Raw genomic sequence first — 15,696 nt, forward strand, 5'->3', positions numbered from 1 at the left:
CAACTGAAGAAGACATAGCACGCGACGCATACTTTACCGCGTCCAAGGTGGCGTCCGCCGAGAACTGCGTTGCCGCAAGCATCTTGGAGATGTCCTGCAGGAGTCGCACTTCAGAGGCTGGGGTCCTATCTCTCAGTTGCTCCAGCCACAGGACCGTGGACCTATTAAAAAAGGAGGCAGAGGCGGCCGCTCTGATAGCCCAGGTGATGGCCTGGAACGTCTTGCGCAGAACAATGTCTGCTCTCTTATCCTCAGGCTTGAGGCAATTAGTGGTGTCTCCTGCTACGACCGTTGAGGAAGATGCCAAGGTTGCCACCGGGTTATCCACTTCCGGAACCTGCAAGGCTTGGGCAAAGGCTTGGTTAAGATTATAAAACCTTCTTTCGTTCCCCCCTGGGGTTGGAAAAGACCCTGGCTTTACCCACTGAGATTTGAGCACCTCCATAAACATATCTGGGGTGGGGATTTCTTCCTTAGCTACGGGGGGCCTATGGAAGGGCCCTTTCTTCTTCTTGCTTTTGCCCTTGCCCGAGGACTCAGCTGCGGGTTGGGGATCCGAGGGTGGATCCAGATCAGCTGTGGCTACTGCCTTGCGTAAAAGGGAGCTGAACAAGGAGGGGGGGGAAAGTCCCGCTACGGTGGAATCCTCCTCCCCCTGGGGGACCTCATCCTCCGAAAACCCCACATCCTTTAGTTCCCCTTCCTCGAGGTTGGATGCCTCACTAGCCGTGGATGGGGAGGGAGACCTGGCTTCCCTTGCAGCCGAGGTGCTAGGGCGATCGCTCAGCCCTCTGGGGGGATCCTGGGGGGCCCTGCTCCTGGGAGCCTGTGGCTGCTGAGTTAAGCTAGAAGCCATAACCTGGGCCAACGCTCTGGCAAACATGTCTTGAAAGCTGCTGGTTAGATCAGGCAGCTGAGGCTGAAGCTCTGGTGGTTGGGAATATTCCCTGGGTTCAGGGGATAGAGGTGCTAGGCGAGGCCGGGCTGGGCTGGCTGCTCTGCGGCCAAAGGGATCCGCTCTCGAATCCAGTAGGGGAGCAGGGGAGAGAGGAGGAGAAAGAGAGCTGTGCCTTCTCAGAGATCCCCCTGGAGAGGCTGGGGATGGAGATCTGCGTACAGCCCGGGCAGAGGCCCTGCGTGGGGAGCGAGATCTGGGGGGGGAAGGGCTGATGGTTGCCCTGTAGTCCCTGGCCGAGGCCTTGGTTGCTCTGGTTTCCCTCCTGGGGGATGGATTCCTGGGTGCCCTGGCTTTGTCCCTCCTAGATGGGGATCTGCCTCTGGGAGCAGGGGAAATCGCTCTAGAGGACCCTTCCTCTGGATCCGCACCCCCCGGGGCTCTGGGCCTAGAGTTTTTGCTCCTAGTCGCCTCTGCCATTACTCACGGTTTGTTGCTCACCCACGTGCTCCTTCTGCAGCCGGCTGAAATAAATTCCCTTCCTAGGGATAGGCTCCGCCTCTCTCTGATTGCTTGCAGGCTCTGCTGCTGCCGGCAGGCAAGGCCCTGAATTTCCCCCCGGATCACCGGCGGGGCAGAGCAGAAAGGAAGCCTCTTCCGGCTTCCTACGGCCTTGTGAGTGCTTTCAGTGTCGGAACACTGTTTACACACTCCCACGTGCTTCTAAAATGGCGACAATCCAAAATGGAGGCAGCTGGTGCCGTCTGGAGTCTCCTTCCTTCCTCCGGTGGAAGCCTCTTTGCAATCCTGGAAGGGTTCTGGGTTCTCCAGCTTCCCTGGGCTCCTCCAATCTTTGTCTGTAAGTTTTTCTGTGATCCTGGCCCTTCCTGGGGCCTCCACCCCCTTTGGGAAAAACGGGTGGCCCTGCAGGCCTCTAATCGCTCTGGCAAGCCGAGGCTTGATGAGCAGCTGGAGCACAGCAGAAGGCAGGTGAGGTCAATTTAAATTGAAATCCCTTGCTGAGGCTTTTCTTGAGAGTAAAAAAACTCCTGAATCTCGGATGGAAAGGAGAGCAGGAAAATCGCTCCAATTAGGCCGAGATTGAAGTTAAAGTGGCTAGCCACCGGACCAGCAGGAGGTGTGGCTTCCAAAGATTTCCTCAATCTCCAATAGGCAATCAAGATTAGGTTAATACCCAATGGTTACTTCTCCCACACTTTCTCTTCGGAAACGAGATCTTATTGATCATAAAAGGGTTCACACAGGAGTGAAACGATATAAATGCACAGAGTGGAAAGAGCTTCAATGTTACAACGGCACTGGAAAAAGTGACTTATGACCGTTTTCCCATTGAAGACCATTGCAGCATCCCCATAGTCACGTGATCAAAATTCAGATGCTTGGCCATGGACTTGTATTTATGACCATTGCAGTGTCCCAGGGTTCATGGGATCACCATTTGCCGCAAAGTAATCGGAGGAGCCAAATTCACTTAATAACCTGTCGCCAATGTAACTGCTGCAATGATTCATTTAACAATGGTGACAAGAAAAGTCATAAAATGGGGCAAAGTCCATTTAAATGTCGGTCTCACTCAGCAACATGAATTTTGGCCTCGATTGTAGTTGTAAGCCAAGGACTAGCTGTAATGTTTTGCTGGCTTTCTCAGCTACATTTGTCTCTGCTGTAGAGTGCCTTGCACGCACAGTCTCACTTTTATCCTGATGTTTTTGTTATTGCAAATAACAAAAAGGAGACCTCGCATAAGTCACTTGAGATCCTAGAGGAAAGGCACAATATACATCTAATCACAGATTAGTTGTCTTCAGTGGCGCCTCTTTCATTTGTGAGACGTTTTGTTGGACAACAACAAACAGTGCAGAATCCACTGTGATAAATATACATACATGCATACATACATTTATTTTTCTTTAATATATATAAGTGCTTAGTAAACAGTGTATTGCCTGGGTCACTTTACTTATACATAATAATAGTGATGATAATAATATTTACTTATACATAGTAATAATCTTTCAATTTCTAATTTCTACCTCTATTATCTAATCATTGAAATCCCATTTTGAGAAATATTCTGTATCTTCTTTATCTTTTATCTTTAATGTTAACCTATTTCTGCACAATCTAGTATTTTTTAAATTACTTTTTCATCTGTAGGAGTTTCCTCATTTTTCCAATGCTGTGCAAATACAATTCTCGCTGCTATCAAGACATGTAGTATTAAATATATATTCCCTTTGTCATATTTTTCTGGTAATATACCTAACAAAAATATTTCTGGCTTTAAATCAACATATTGCTTTGTGCCACTATATTTTTTAGTCCCTTTGTTTTTTGGTTCTCTCCCCTCTTAATTATAAGAAAAGCTATCTAGGATCACAGAGCTGACTCATCTACTCTAGTTTTCTGTGTCAATATTGACCAGCCAAGTATATCTGGAATATTTACAAGCACGCCACGGACTGGAAGGCCTAGCCCTTTCCTCTTGTTGCATCATACAAATGGTATTTAAAGTATGGAGATGGTATCAGTTGTATAATCGTTCATGAATTTGTCCAGTCTTTTAAAAATAATCCATGTTAGTAAAATAAACTACGGTGACAGCAGTACACTTCACAATTTAACTATTTGTTGCGAAAAGAATTGCTTCTGATCTAGAGTGATCCTGACTGTCTCTGCATTTAGTTTCAGTTGATTATTTAAAAAGCTAGAATTGCGAGAGGGAAGTGTTCCTAACTTACGTTTTCTGTATCTTGAATGATTTTATGTCTTCAGTCACGTATCCACTTTAAAAAAACTAATCATTGTATTTTTTCATTGGAGTACGATAGTCCTTGACTTACAACCGTAATTGAGTCCAAAACTGTGGCTAAACAAGACAGTTGCTAAATGAGTATTGGCACATTTTATGATCTTGTTTGGCACAACTGTTAAGTGAATCGCTGCAGTGTTCCAATATCTGAGGGGCTGCCCCAGAGAGGAGGAGGTCAAGCTATTTTCCAAAGCACCTGAAGGCCAGTCAAGGAATAATGGATAGAAACTGAACCAGAAGAGATTCAACCTGGAAATAAGAAATTTTCTGACAGTGAGAACAATTAACCAATGGATCAGAAGTTGCCTTCAGAATTGTGGGAGCTTTATCACTGGAAGCTTTCAAGAAAAGACCGTACTGCCATCTGTCAGAAATATTGTAGGTTCTGCTTGTGTGGGGGCTGGACTAGATGACCTACAAGATCCCTTCCAATTCTATTCTGTTAAATAACATGGCTGTTAAGTGAATCTGGCTTCTGCATTGACTTTGCTTGTCAGAAGGTCAAAAAAGGGGATCACACAACCCTGAGACACTGCAACTGTCATAAATACATGCATGATGGGGATCCTGCAATGGCCATGTCAGAACTAGTCATAAATCACTTTGTTCAGGGCTGCTCTAGCAGTCACCAAAAGAATGGTTGTAAGTGACGACTATCCTAGCAACTCTTTTTGCTTGCTCTTTTTACATCTTTTCCAGCTGTGCAATATCCTTTTTGAGGTACCGACAGAATTGGTCCAGTATCTATAATCGTGATGGCGAACCAATCACATGTGTGCCCAAAGTAGCACATGGAGCCATGTTGCTTGGCATGCGCAGCGTCGCCCGTTCCTCTTCTGGGTTTCTGGCAGGCATGCACACACAACTATCAGCTGGCCTTTGTACGTGTGGCAGTGCCAGAAACCAGGAGAGTTGGTCTTCCATTTTCCAGCATGAGCATTTGCGCTGGCCAGCTGATCTGCGCATGCACATGTGTAGCAATAACCGGAAGACTGTGCCGGAAAGTGGAAGCTCATTTTCTGGTATGCGCATGCTCCCTGGGCAGCTCCTCTTCCTGTTCACAGCCCAGATGGGCACTTGGTGCTGAAATGGGTTCACCATCACTGCTCTATAGGATGCTCTGTTTATTGCCACCTAAGCTGGAAATTTACATTTAGTTTTAGGAGGTTGTAAAAACCTGAAGCCTTGAAAGGCTCAAATTCCTCATCTGGATGATTGTCACCATTGGTGTGACGTCTCCTGCACCCTGTAATAATTCAATCACTGAAGATATCCTAGGGAAAATTTGCAACATTAGAATAAAATGAAAGTGTAAAAAGAATTCATTGCCCTACATCCACATCTGTTTATCTGCTGAAGAAGGACAACTGGTTAGGAAATCAATAATTAGATTGTTCTTTACAAGACATTCCCAGGTAATTAGACACTCTCTTTTGTGAAAGTTAATTGATTTTAATCACAGATAATACTGGTTTAGAGCCTTGGCATATATTACAAACCCTCTACTTTCCAAATTAGAGATCCCAAACATCTTGAAAAGTTTTGAGACTCAAACCAATTGCTTTTTAGGCTGAAGCAGCAGCTGATGGGGCAAGAAGAGAGATGGAAGGCAGCTTTGTTACGGCTTCTGGGCCTGGGAAATAGGGTCAGTTTTGCAACTAAGAGAGTTGATACCATCCAAGGTAAGCTATGGAGCAATCTGGGCATTATTGAGCTTCACTGTAATCTTGTCTGACATGTTTTTCCCCATTTGTTTATTCAATTTCTAGAGCCGCTCATCTCGATTCAATTAATTTTTTATACCAGGGATGGGGAACAATGGCCCTTTTATAACTGATGGATTTCAACTCCCAGAGTTCCTGAGACATTATATTACGGGAAGGAATATAATAGTGTAATGTTATAAGGAGGAGCCATGGTCCTTTTATGACTTGGTGGACTTCAATTCCCAGAATTCTTGAGGCAGCCCTGCTGGCTTCCTATAATATAATGGCTCAAGAATTCTGGGAGTTGAAGTCCCCCTGTCCTAAAATGGCCATGATTCCCCACCCTTGCTTTATACCATTAAACCATTACAGATAAGTCAATTGTGTTATGGCCACAATTGAGCCCAAAATGTATGTGGCTGAGTGAAACATTTAAGGGAGTTCTCCCCATTTTGAGGCTTATCTTGCCACAGGGGTTAAGTGAATCATTGCAATTGTTAAGTTGGTAACACAGTTGTTAAGTGAATCTGGATTCCACATTGACTTTGCTCTTCAGAAGGTTAGAAAAGGTGACCCCCAGGACACTACGACAGTCATAAATATGAACTAGTTGCCAAGCGTCCAATTTTTGATCACATGAACATGGGGATGCTACGATTGTGAGTGTGAAAAATGGTCATAAGTCCCTTTTTTTCCCCAGTGTCCCTGTAATCTTGAACAGCCACTAAATGAACTGTTGAAAGCCGAGAACTACCTGTATGTTACTTCCCATACAACAAGAAAAAGCAATTCAGCTGTGGTTTTACAAAATGTTTGTTTTGAATTACTGTTTTCAAATAAGCTTCCTGCTCTTCTGGTGGGTGTTATTTTTAGAAATTTGCCGCTATTGTCTGTTGAAGGCACTGAGATGGAAATTCTAAATATTTCTCTTGGCTTATTGCAATACAAATACTAATTCAAATAAAGGAAATTCCCTCTGGGCTTTGTTTTGTTACAATAATACCAAGTATTGCAACATGTGTCACAGAGAAGTTCAGAGCTTCTTCTCTCACAACAGAGTTCAAGGCATGAGATAAAACTTTAAAGCTGATTTCAGTGGAGTATTATAAAAAAGCATCGTAAGCATGAATATTTAAACAGTGGGTCCAATTAGCAAGTACGTTGGTGGGCTCTCATTCATTTTACTGTGCTGAGGCAAAAATATTAATTTGGATTCCAGTATACATAGACAATCTTAATATTAAACATTTCTTTTTGCTGTTTGGTCTGGCAAAGTCATTAAAGAGCAGAGAAACCCGAGTTCTAGTCTTACCTTTATTGGTTATTTTGGATCACTCATTTCCTCTTAGCACGTAGGAAGAAGGCAGTGGTAAACCTCTTCCAAAAATGTAGCCTAGAATATTGCCTGGGCTTATCCTTGCAATTACCCAAAGTCAAGTTTGACTTGCACAATTAAATATGTATAAATATATGTGTATCCTGCTGCAATGTAACTACGGTCGGTAGTAGTAATATAGTACTTGTAAATTGTAAAAAAATTTTTTTAAACATTTGTGATGTGTTCTAAAAGAACATCAACAAGGAAGAAAAAAAATAAGATAATGAAATTTTTAAAAACATACAGGAACAAAAGTAAGAAATAGTTATGGTGCATTGTGTAAGTTAAAGATCTCTAGAATAGGTTTGGTGGACTACACCTTAACAATGGTGTGAAATAAATGCAAATAGAAATATTACCTTCTTCATTAAGGTAGCCATGATATGAAACTCATATTAAACAGATGGTGAACTTGTGGTATGCCAGAAATCTTTCCCTTCTCTAAAACCATTACAGCTGCTTGCCTACCACTTCTTATCCTAATACCAGACTTGCCGTTGGTGAGATGGGAGGATGGATGGATAACTTGAAACAAAACTTGATTACTGTGATCAACTTATAGTGCTTATTTTTGGGGGCTTGTTTTTTGGAGGGTTTTTTTCTTTTGCAGTGGTTAGATGGCCTAGACAAGGGGCCCCCAACCTCTGGTCATGAGCTGTTTGTAAGTGTTGTGAAGCTGGCAGCAGAGTTGGACAGTGAGGAAGTTGGGAAGGAACATGAGCCAGTCCTGGAGGTTGAGGAAAATTTAGACAAGGGCTCTGTGTTGGAAGTAGAAAGGCAGTTAGACAGCAGTGAGGCAGAAGAACAGCTGGAGCCTGTTGCCAGAGTGCGCATGTGCAGAGCTGCCAGAAGACAAGAACAACTAAGAAAGCAGGGTCGACTTAGGAGTAAAGCCACACTTGGAGGTGATTGGCCCCTCCCATAGGAAACAAAAGAGGAACGAACGGGGAGGGGGCATTTGCAGGAAACAATTCGTTACCAAACTTCCGTTTTGCATGTTTGACCATTTTTCTGCCCTTCGAAGGCTTCAGGGAAGCCTCCAGAAAGAAAAACGGCCCAATGGGCAACCCGGAAGTTAGTTCCCAAACTTGCAGCTTGTGTGTTGGGCCATTTTTTTGCCCTCCAGAGGCTTCAGGGAAGCCTCCTGAAGCCTCCGGAGGGAGAAAAACAGCCCAACAGACAACCCAGAAATAGGAAAACAGGCTGTTTCCGGCCTCCGGGTGGCAGAGGAGGCCGTTTTTGTCCTCCCCAGGCTCCTAGAAAGCTTCTGGAGCCTGGGGAGGGTAAAAACCGGACCTAGTCTGAAGTCGGAAAATGGGCCGTTTCTGGTCTCCGGGGGGAAGGAGGGGCTGTTTTCACCCTTCCCAGGCTTCAAAAAAGCCGTGTGCACATGCGTGGGCATCAGGGGAGGGTATTAAATTATGGAGGGGATGTGAGTCTGCGCAATAGTCTTTTGGCACCTGAGGTGAAAAAGGTTCACCATCACTGCCATATGCTAAATAAATAAATGTTGCCCCCTTATCTGGGGTATTTCTTTTGTGGAGGATTGGGCTTATTGTCATTGAAGTGATCACACACTGTTGTTCCTTTTCATCTTCAAGTAGAAATAAGTCTTTCAGACTTTTGTGTATTCAGGAGTCAGGGATAATTTTGTTTCATTAATATAGTTCTGTACGAGATGGCTTCCTGAATTCTGGTATTTCTGCATTCATTCAAATAGCCTTTATATTTAATACGATACGCTCCTTCCCACGCTGCAATTATACACTTACATACATCTCGGTTTAGGAGTTTATTTTTTCAGTTCCGTTTCTATTTTGTGTTCTAGGGCTGGTATGTCGGAAAATAGCACTGGCAAAACTACAGCAAGAAGAAAAACACGTTGCAGGGACAAACCAAGAGTAAGTTCAAATTCAAGCTTCCATAAATAACTAAAAGGCAGGTTAGTTAAGCTCTTGATAATTCTGTATGTTTATTTGAAAGGCCAGTGCCAATTAATTTCTCCACTTATTTACATATTACAGATTATTCTGACTGGGGTATTATGTATGGATCTTGAGGCTGATAAATTACTCCCTATGATTATTCAGCACATATATGGCTAAAATGCTTTGAGTTCCAATCAAGTGCTATACTTTTCTGCAGATAGCCCATCCTTGTGTTAAACTGCCTATGGGCCCCAGCACCCATTTGTGCCCTCATACAGTTCTAGAATGGGGTGACATTTTGTAACTTTTAAAATTTCCCCATACCTTCCCTCTCGTATGCAAAAAAGTGGCTAAAAGCCCCCATCTATTGAGTTTTCATCCAGATCCATTTACAGATTAAGTAAGACCCAAACATGGCGAAATCTCAAAACCCCATCTGTGATCCATATATGGTGAATTATATCGCAGAGAAAAAAACTGGAACGAATGCCTCAGATATTTTGAGTGCAGGTAGCCCTCCAGTTACGGCCACAATGGAGCTCAACATTTCTGTTGCTAAGTGAGACATTTGTTAAGTGAGCTTCGGCCCATTTTATGACCCTTCTTGCCACAGTTGTTAAGTGAATCATTGTTAAAGTTAGTCACACGGTTGTGAAGTGAATCTGTCTTGCCCGTTGTTTTTGCTTGTCAGAAGGCCTTAAAAGGAGATCACATGGCCCCAGGACACTGCAACTATGATAAGTATGAGTCAGTTGACAAGCCTCTGAATTTTGATCACGTGACCATGGGAATGCTGTAACAGTCGTGAGGAAAACAGTCAAAAGTGACTTTTTTTACAGTGGGGTTGTAACTCCGAACAGTCACTAAATGAACTGTTGTAAGTTGAGGATTACCTGTATTTGGAGGTAGAACTAGAAATCAGAACTTCTAAGCGTCTGTGCAGTTAAGTCACAATATATACTTGGTTAGCGCACAAGGTGAAAAGAGAAAGCCCCAGTTATGATTCAGAAGCAGTTATGGCTTCTGCTTGCCCTTTCTTTCCAGGATTCAGCCATCGTATGAAGATCTACAAGCTGAGTTACACATGTTGCATGAAGAACGAGACCGACTCTCTGCAGAGCTTAAACATGGGGCTCAACTGATAGAGAAGAAGGTGGCTGAAGCAAGAGAGAGAGGTGATTTTGCTACTGTCATATTTCAGACAGTTGGTGCAGGCTGGCAGGATATTCCACACAGACCAAAATTTTAGAAAATGGCCAAGTTTTAGCCTCACCTTTGCCCAGAGATACAGAAAATCCTTCACGAGGAAGAAAATTAATCTGTGTCCACAGCTAGAATCTGAAATAATGTGGGAAGGAGGCCTTTTTCGTTCACTGATGCTTTCCTGTTTTTAAGGCTGAATTGAGCAGCTTTTTTCCAAGTTCTGGGGAAGGGATCTATAGAAATATTGGTCTGCTGTCTCCTCAATTTAACCATTTATTTTCTCTCTTCTTCTCCCAAACAGTGGAGACTGATCTGAGCAAAATGAGGGGAACATTGCAGAGCCTGGAAGAGACACTAGAGGCAAAGACAGCGGTAGAACGGGAACTGAGGCAACAGTTGGAGGCTACAGAAAAGCAACTGGAAACAACCAACCGTGAGCTCCAGAGGAATGCCGGAGCTGCAGATAGTTTGCGACAGGAGGTGGGACAATTAAGAGGAGAGTATGAGAGAGGTACGTTAAGTTCTTCAGAGGTGGGAAGAATTTATTTCTGGAGATAAATAAAATAAGCTCTTTCATTAGAAGGTTCATTTTTTCTCTATTATGATGAGTAGAAATAATTAGAAATTCCTGTGGTGGCAGGAATCCTATTGTAACACCAAAAACACATAGAAAGCTACAGCTCTGTGTTAAGATTTGCCTTATATCTCAGGTATATTATCTGTAAACTGAATTTTCTGTGATGTATCAGAGACTTAGTCCTTTCTAAAATATTGGATCAGCCCATTCTTTCCTGAGTGTGAACAATAATTGTGGGTATTTTTTTTTTAGCTTAATGAGAAAAGCTGGGTTGAAGATGCACTTGAGATAGGAAGGTTTTTTTTAAAAAAGGTTCCCATCTATTTAATATCCCCCTTAATGAACACTTAGGGTTTTTTCCCTGCTATTATTCCTTCTGAGACGGTAAAGTAAATTTTTCAGGTCGACAGAATGTGATCAGATTGTAGAACTTCCAAAGTCATTTCATTCCAATTTCCCAGTAATACAGTAATATTCTCAAATATTATCATCAATGATATAACAATAAAATGGCTATCGATATATTCACATAATGGGTGCCTTAACAGTTGAATACTAGATGGGCCACTCATTACTGGAATCCTCATGGGGTATATACAAAATCTCCCAAATCTTCCTATTTAAAATCTAAAAATTATTTAATCGAGTTTGGAGGCTTATGATCTAAGAATGATGGATAGGGGTGGGTATAATTAATGAACCTGATGAGCAATTATGCATAATGAAAAGAGCTCTCTTTCAATTCGGTTGTTGCATTTTAGCATGGAGAGTTGGCGGTGGCAATGGTCAAATGAGAAAGGAGCATTAACCAATAGCAGAAATCACATGGAATCCAGGATATTAAGCTTAGAAAAACGACAGTAAAGAAAAAGGAGGCTTAGCAATCCCAGACTGGGAACTGTATTATCAGGCAGCAGCATTAACATGGGCCAAAGAATGGATAGAGTTAAAAAATAAGAAAATCTTGACTTTAGAAGGACACGATCTTCAAGTAGGAAGGCATGTATTCATTTGGGATGAAAAAAACATCACAAAAATATTTTCAAAGGCATCTAATCAGGACTGTGTTGCTACAAGTTTGGCAAAAAATAAAGAAAACCCATTATACTAAAATATCAAATTGGCTATCCACAATAGAAGCATCGAAACACCCAAATTTTATAGATATAGATAAACTACTGAGATATAAAGATTTAATAAAAGATCAGGGGAATTTAAAAACCATACAAGAATTTAAAGACTAGGGAGTAAACATTGATTGGCTCACATATATACAACTCCAGTCCAGATGTAACAGCGATATATGAATTTCAATTGGAGCAACTTGAATAAAATACTACAAAGCACAGAGAACTGATTAGGAAAATATACAAGTTCTTGCTGAAATATAAAATGGAGGATGAAGTCGTCAAAGATACAATGATAAGGTGGGCAAAAAGCTTTGGGTATAAAATAGAGTTGGAAAAATGGGAAAAACTTTGGGAAATAAATTTGAAACTGACCATGTTGGCGGCATACAAGGAAAAACAGTACAAGATGTTTTATAGATGGCATTTACCTCCTGCGAGGCTCGTAAAGATGTTCCCAAACATCACCGATGTGTTGGAAGTGTAAAAAATTATATGGGCTTTAATGCCATACATGGTGGACATGTGAGATGGCGAAAAAATACTGGACCAAAATTAAAAAGTGATTTGAAGAAATAACGGGGGTCATATACACTGGAAGGTTTTTATTAGGTATAACCACAAAAAAGCACAACAGAGAAACACTATATCAAATCCTACATAACTGCAGCCAGAATAACGTATACCCAAAATTGGAGGTGATAATGCATGGAGAAGGACAAATTGACGAAGGAAATACAAGGGAAGGAGGAATCAGAATACTATTTAATTTGGAAAAAAATGGTATAAATGGTTCAATGACAGAAATCAGAAACAGGGAAATGTAAAATAACAATGTAGTATAGAACATTAGGATATAGTGATAAGACAGGAGATAGTAAAGTTATGTTAAGATATAATGATAATCTAATGTACAGACTAAATGATAGTAAAGACAATATTGTGATATAAACAGCTAAGTATAAATAAGTACGGAATTGTACATAAAAATGAGTAATGACCAAGGGGACCATGAATGTAAGAGATAAACATATAGGAGGGAAGATACTAATTGTAAAGATACACTGATATGGAACTGCTGTATGACGGAACCTTTAGCTCCTGTGTTGTTTTAAGTGATGTTTGTTTTTGTTGATGTGTTTATGTGTTTAAAATTAAAAATTAAAAAAAAGCTTAGAAAAACAGAAGTTACACACAGTAGTGAGAAGCATTTATTTAAGGTCAATGCCATATTTTTCCTCAGCCCTGCAGGAAAAGGTAACAGAAGTTGAAACGCAACTGCGGAAGGATCTCTCAGAAATGGAAAAAGCACTTAATACAGCACGGAGAGAACACGCCAAAGCAGGTAAGAGTTGTCACACTGTTGTCAGTCGAAGAAGGCTGAAGATGTTTTATCTATGGCAGAAATATTTTAAAAAGTCTTTTGTGGTAAAGGGATAACAGAAGATTTTTACACAAGGCCGAGCTACAGTTAAGGTTACAAAATGGACTACTCGGGTCCTTGCTTAAAAAAAAGTATTTATTTATTAAATTTACATGCTACCTGTCTCACTATCAAGTGACTGGACGACAGATTGCAATTCAGGGGGGAAACCCATTTTACCCAGAACTCTTATGCTTAGCCTGGAATGACCTTTATCTGAACTTCCAGAGAGATGCTGCCATTCACAGTAGATGGCTTGCATCGTTAACTTGACCTTAGGGCAGTCAGGTATATGGTGGCAAGAGGCTTGTGTTCCTCACGCTCAGCAACATGAAGTCTTTAAATGTGCTTACATCCTTAGTGGTTGCCCTACGGCAAGCTGAGCGGCAGGCAGCCAGAGACAAAGCAAGGAGTGAGGAACTGGCAACAATTCAGGAGTCTGCAACACAACAGGAAATGGCCCGTCTGGAAGGACGTCTGAAAGAGCTTGAGAGGGACAAAAACGTGTTAATGGTATGTTCAAGCAGTAAGGGGGAATTGTTTACCCCATTGCTGGCTTTTCATTAAGATTACTTCCTTCCTCTTACAGGCCACTTTGAGGCAAGAAGGGCTATTAGCCCAGTATCGAAAGAATCGGCAGTCAGCAGTCCCAGCTAAGTCAATTGGAAAGACAGGAACTAGTCCTCTATCTAAAGGTATAGATTTGTCCTCCAGAAATTCTATTTTTCCCTTTTTTAAAAGATTATTTATTGTTTTATCATTAAAAAAAAGAAAACGTAAAAGAGTAAAACAAGCGAAATGAAAGAAAACAAAAGCATAATACAATCCTATCAAGAACAACAAAGAAAAAATAGTGTACAAAATAAGGAAAAAGTGATAAATACATTTAACATGTAGGATCTACCCTGGCTGGTTGCTGAAAGAAAAGAAGCAGCAATATATGAAGAAAAAGCATTACACTAATCTTCAAATTTCTTTGTTAACCATCTGTTATTATATTTAGCATGTAGAAAGACCAGTTTCCAGTCTCTTATAAAGTTAGTCCAATATCCCTAATCAAAGCAGTTACTTTCACCATCTCTGCTAATTCAGTCAACTTCAAAATCCATTCTTCCACAGTTCTATTTTTTTCCTGTGGTATTGCCAGTTAACATAAGTGTCATATTTTACTTCTCGTAATCCTTTGCAATTCTTATTGATAGCTTATTTTTAAATCTTCAGAATCTTTTCTAAATTTTAGTGTTACTTTTGCTTCTGGCTTAAGGATGTTCAGTCCAGGATTTTGTTGAATACTTCCTGCCTCTATGACATCGTATCCTTAAAAACATTTTCTTTTCACAGAATCCCTATTTGCTGTGTTGGATGACTTACAAACTCTGGGTGCTGCTATCTTGGAGGAGGAAAAGCCTGACAAAAATTCAAGCACCATTATGGACACTTAAAAATACAGTGGGGAAAATATTGGAGAAGCAAGGATGAGAGAGCAGATATTTGTAATAAAAACAATGTAAATAAATTTATTTTATTATTATGTTATTTTATTTATTGAAATGTTCGGTTTCTTTTATCAAGTTCTGATTGTCTCATAAAGACCATCATAGATCTCACACATTTTGGATGTGGAAAAATAGTTCAGGATCTCTGAAGTCATACCAATTGATATTACACTACACAATTAGGCATTTCTATTCCTTGCTATATTGTTCTTAACAGATGAATTAATTATATTCAGTTTTAAAGCACCTGGAGTGATCTCACCAGAGCCACACACCAGAAGCAATTAATGATTAGTTTCTTTAGATATCAAATTATAACATCCATGTCATTGTAATTCTATGGCTTCATATTATGGTGATTTTATTATCACCATAATTATTATTATGGTCTTGTGTTAATATATTATGCCCTATATTGTATTGTCCATATATCATACATACATACATACAAACAAACAAACACACACACACACACACACACTGATGCTTTAAAGTAAATCTGTATATCAGTGATTGCATGAACTCTGTAAATGCTATATAATAAAGAACATTAGATTAAATTTCAACCACTCATACTTTGCTGCACCAAATAAAAAAGGAAAGATGTTATGTTCTTAAAGGAATTTATCACCTAGATCAAAGAGAACCAGCTACCCCCTAAAAAATATAGCTGACACATAGTGCCATTTCTTTAAGAAAACATCTAGCTTTCTGAGTACTTTTACTGCCACTGTTTAAGAATCTCTGCTAATAAATGAAATAAGCTCTCCGTGCTTATTTAACTATGCTCACTATTTCTAGACAAAAAACAGTGAGACTCAAAGGCACACTGGCTAGTGTTTCCATGTGAGCAAATTTATTCCACATAACAACTCCAAATTGGTTTATTCCCTCCCTGACCTACTCCATACCTTTCTTGATTTGTTTTTTAAGGAATTTGGGAAAAGCAGAAAGAATTGGCAGGGAAGGGATTTAACTGAACTATGAAAATGGAGATTCCATATCTGCTAAACATTGGGAATAGGGAATTTCATCCTGCCTACTATAGGGTTTGGGATACTTTTATCTTTAACCATCTCTCAATTTGACTGAATCTTGATTGGTTTGGTGGAAATGTGTGTTCTGGTGCT

The 15,696-nt window shown here is 40.8% G+C and overlaps 1 protein-coding gene across 1 annotated transcript in view; it reads left to right on the top strand.

The window, feature by feature from the left end:
* The window catches only part of LOC116503986 (coiled-coil alpha-helical rod protein 1-like), a 33,755-nt gene extending 19,144 nt beyond the window's left edge, over window positions 1-14,611 (top strand). The window contains exons 11-18 of the mRNA XM_032210786.1: window positions 5,298-5,410; window positions 8,641-8,713; window positions 9,785-9,915; window positions 10,245-10,454; window positions 12,891-12,992; window positions 13,432-13,583; window positions 13,660-13,765; window positions 14,412-14,611. Of these exons, the coding sequence (XP_032066677.1) occupies window positions 5,298-5,410; window positions 8,641-8,713; window positions 9,785-9,915; window positions 10,245-10,454; window positions 12,891-12,992; window positions 13,432-13,583; window positions 13,660-13,765; window positions 14,412-14,512 (988 nt within the window). The 3' untranslated portion in view covers window positions 14,513-14,611. The remainder of the gene's footprint in view (window positions 1-5,297; window positions 5,411-8,640; window positions 8,714-9,784; window positions 9,916-10,244; window positions 10,455-12,890; window positions 12,993-13,431; window positions 13,584-13,659; window positions 13,766-14,411) is intronic.
* Window positions 14,612-15,696: the final 1,085 nt, after the last annotated feature.

This window comes from Thamnophis elegans, chromosome 2 (assembly GCF_009769535.1).
Source record: "Thamnophis elegans isolate rThaEle1 chromosome 2, rThaEle1.pri, whole genome shotgun sequence".
Lineage (NCBI taxonomy): Eukaryota > Metazoa > Chordata > Lepidosauria > Squamata > Colubridae > Thamnophis > Thamnophis elegans.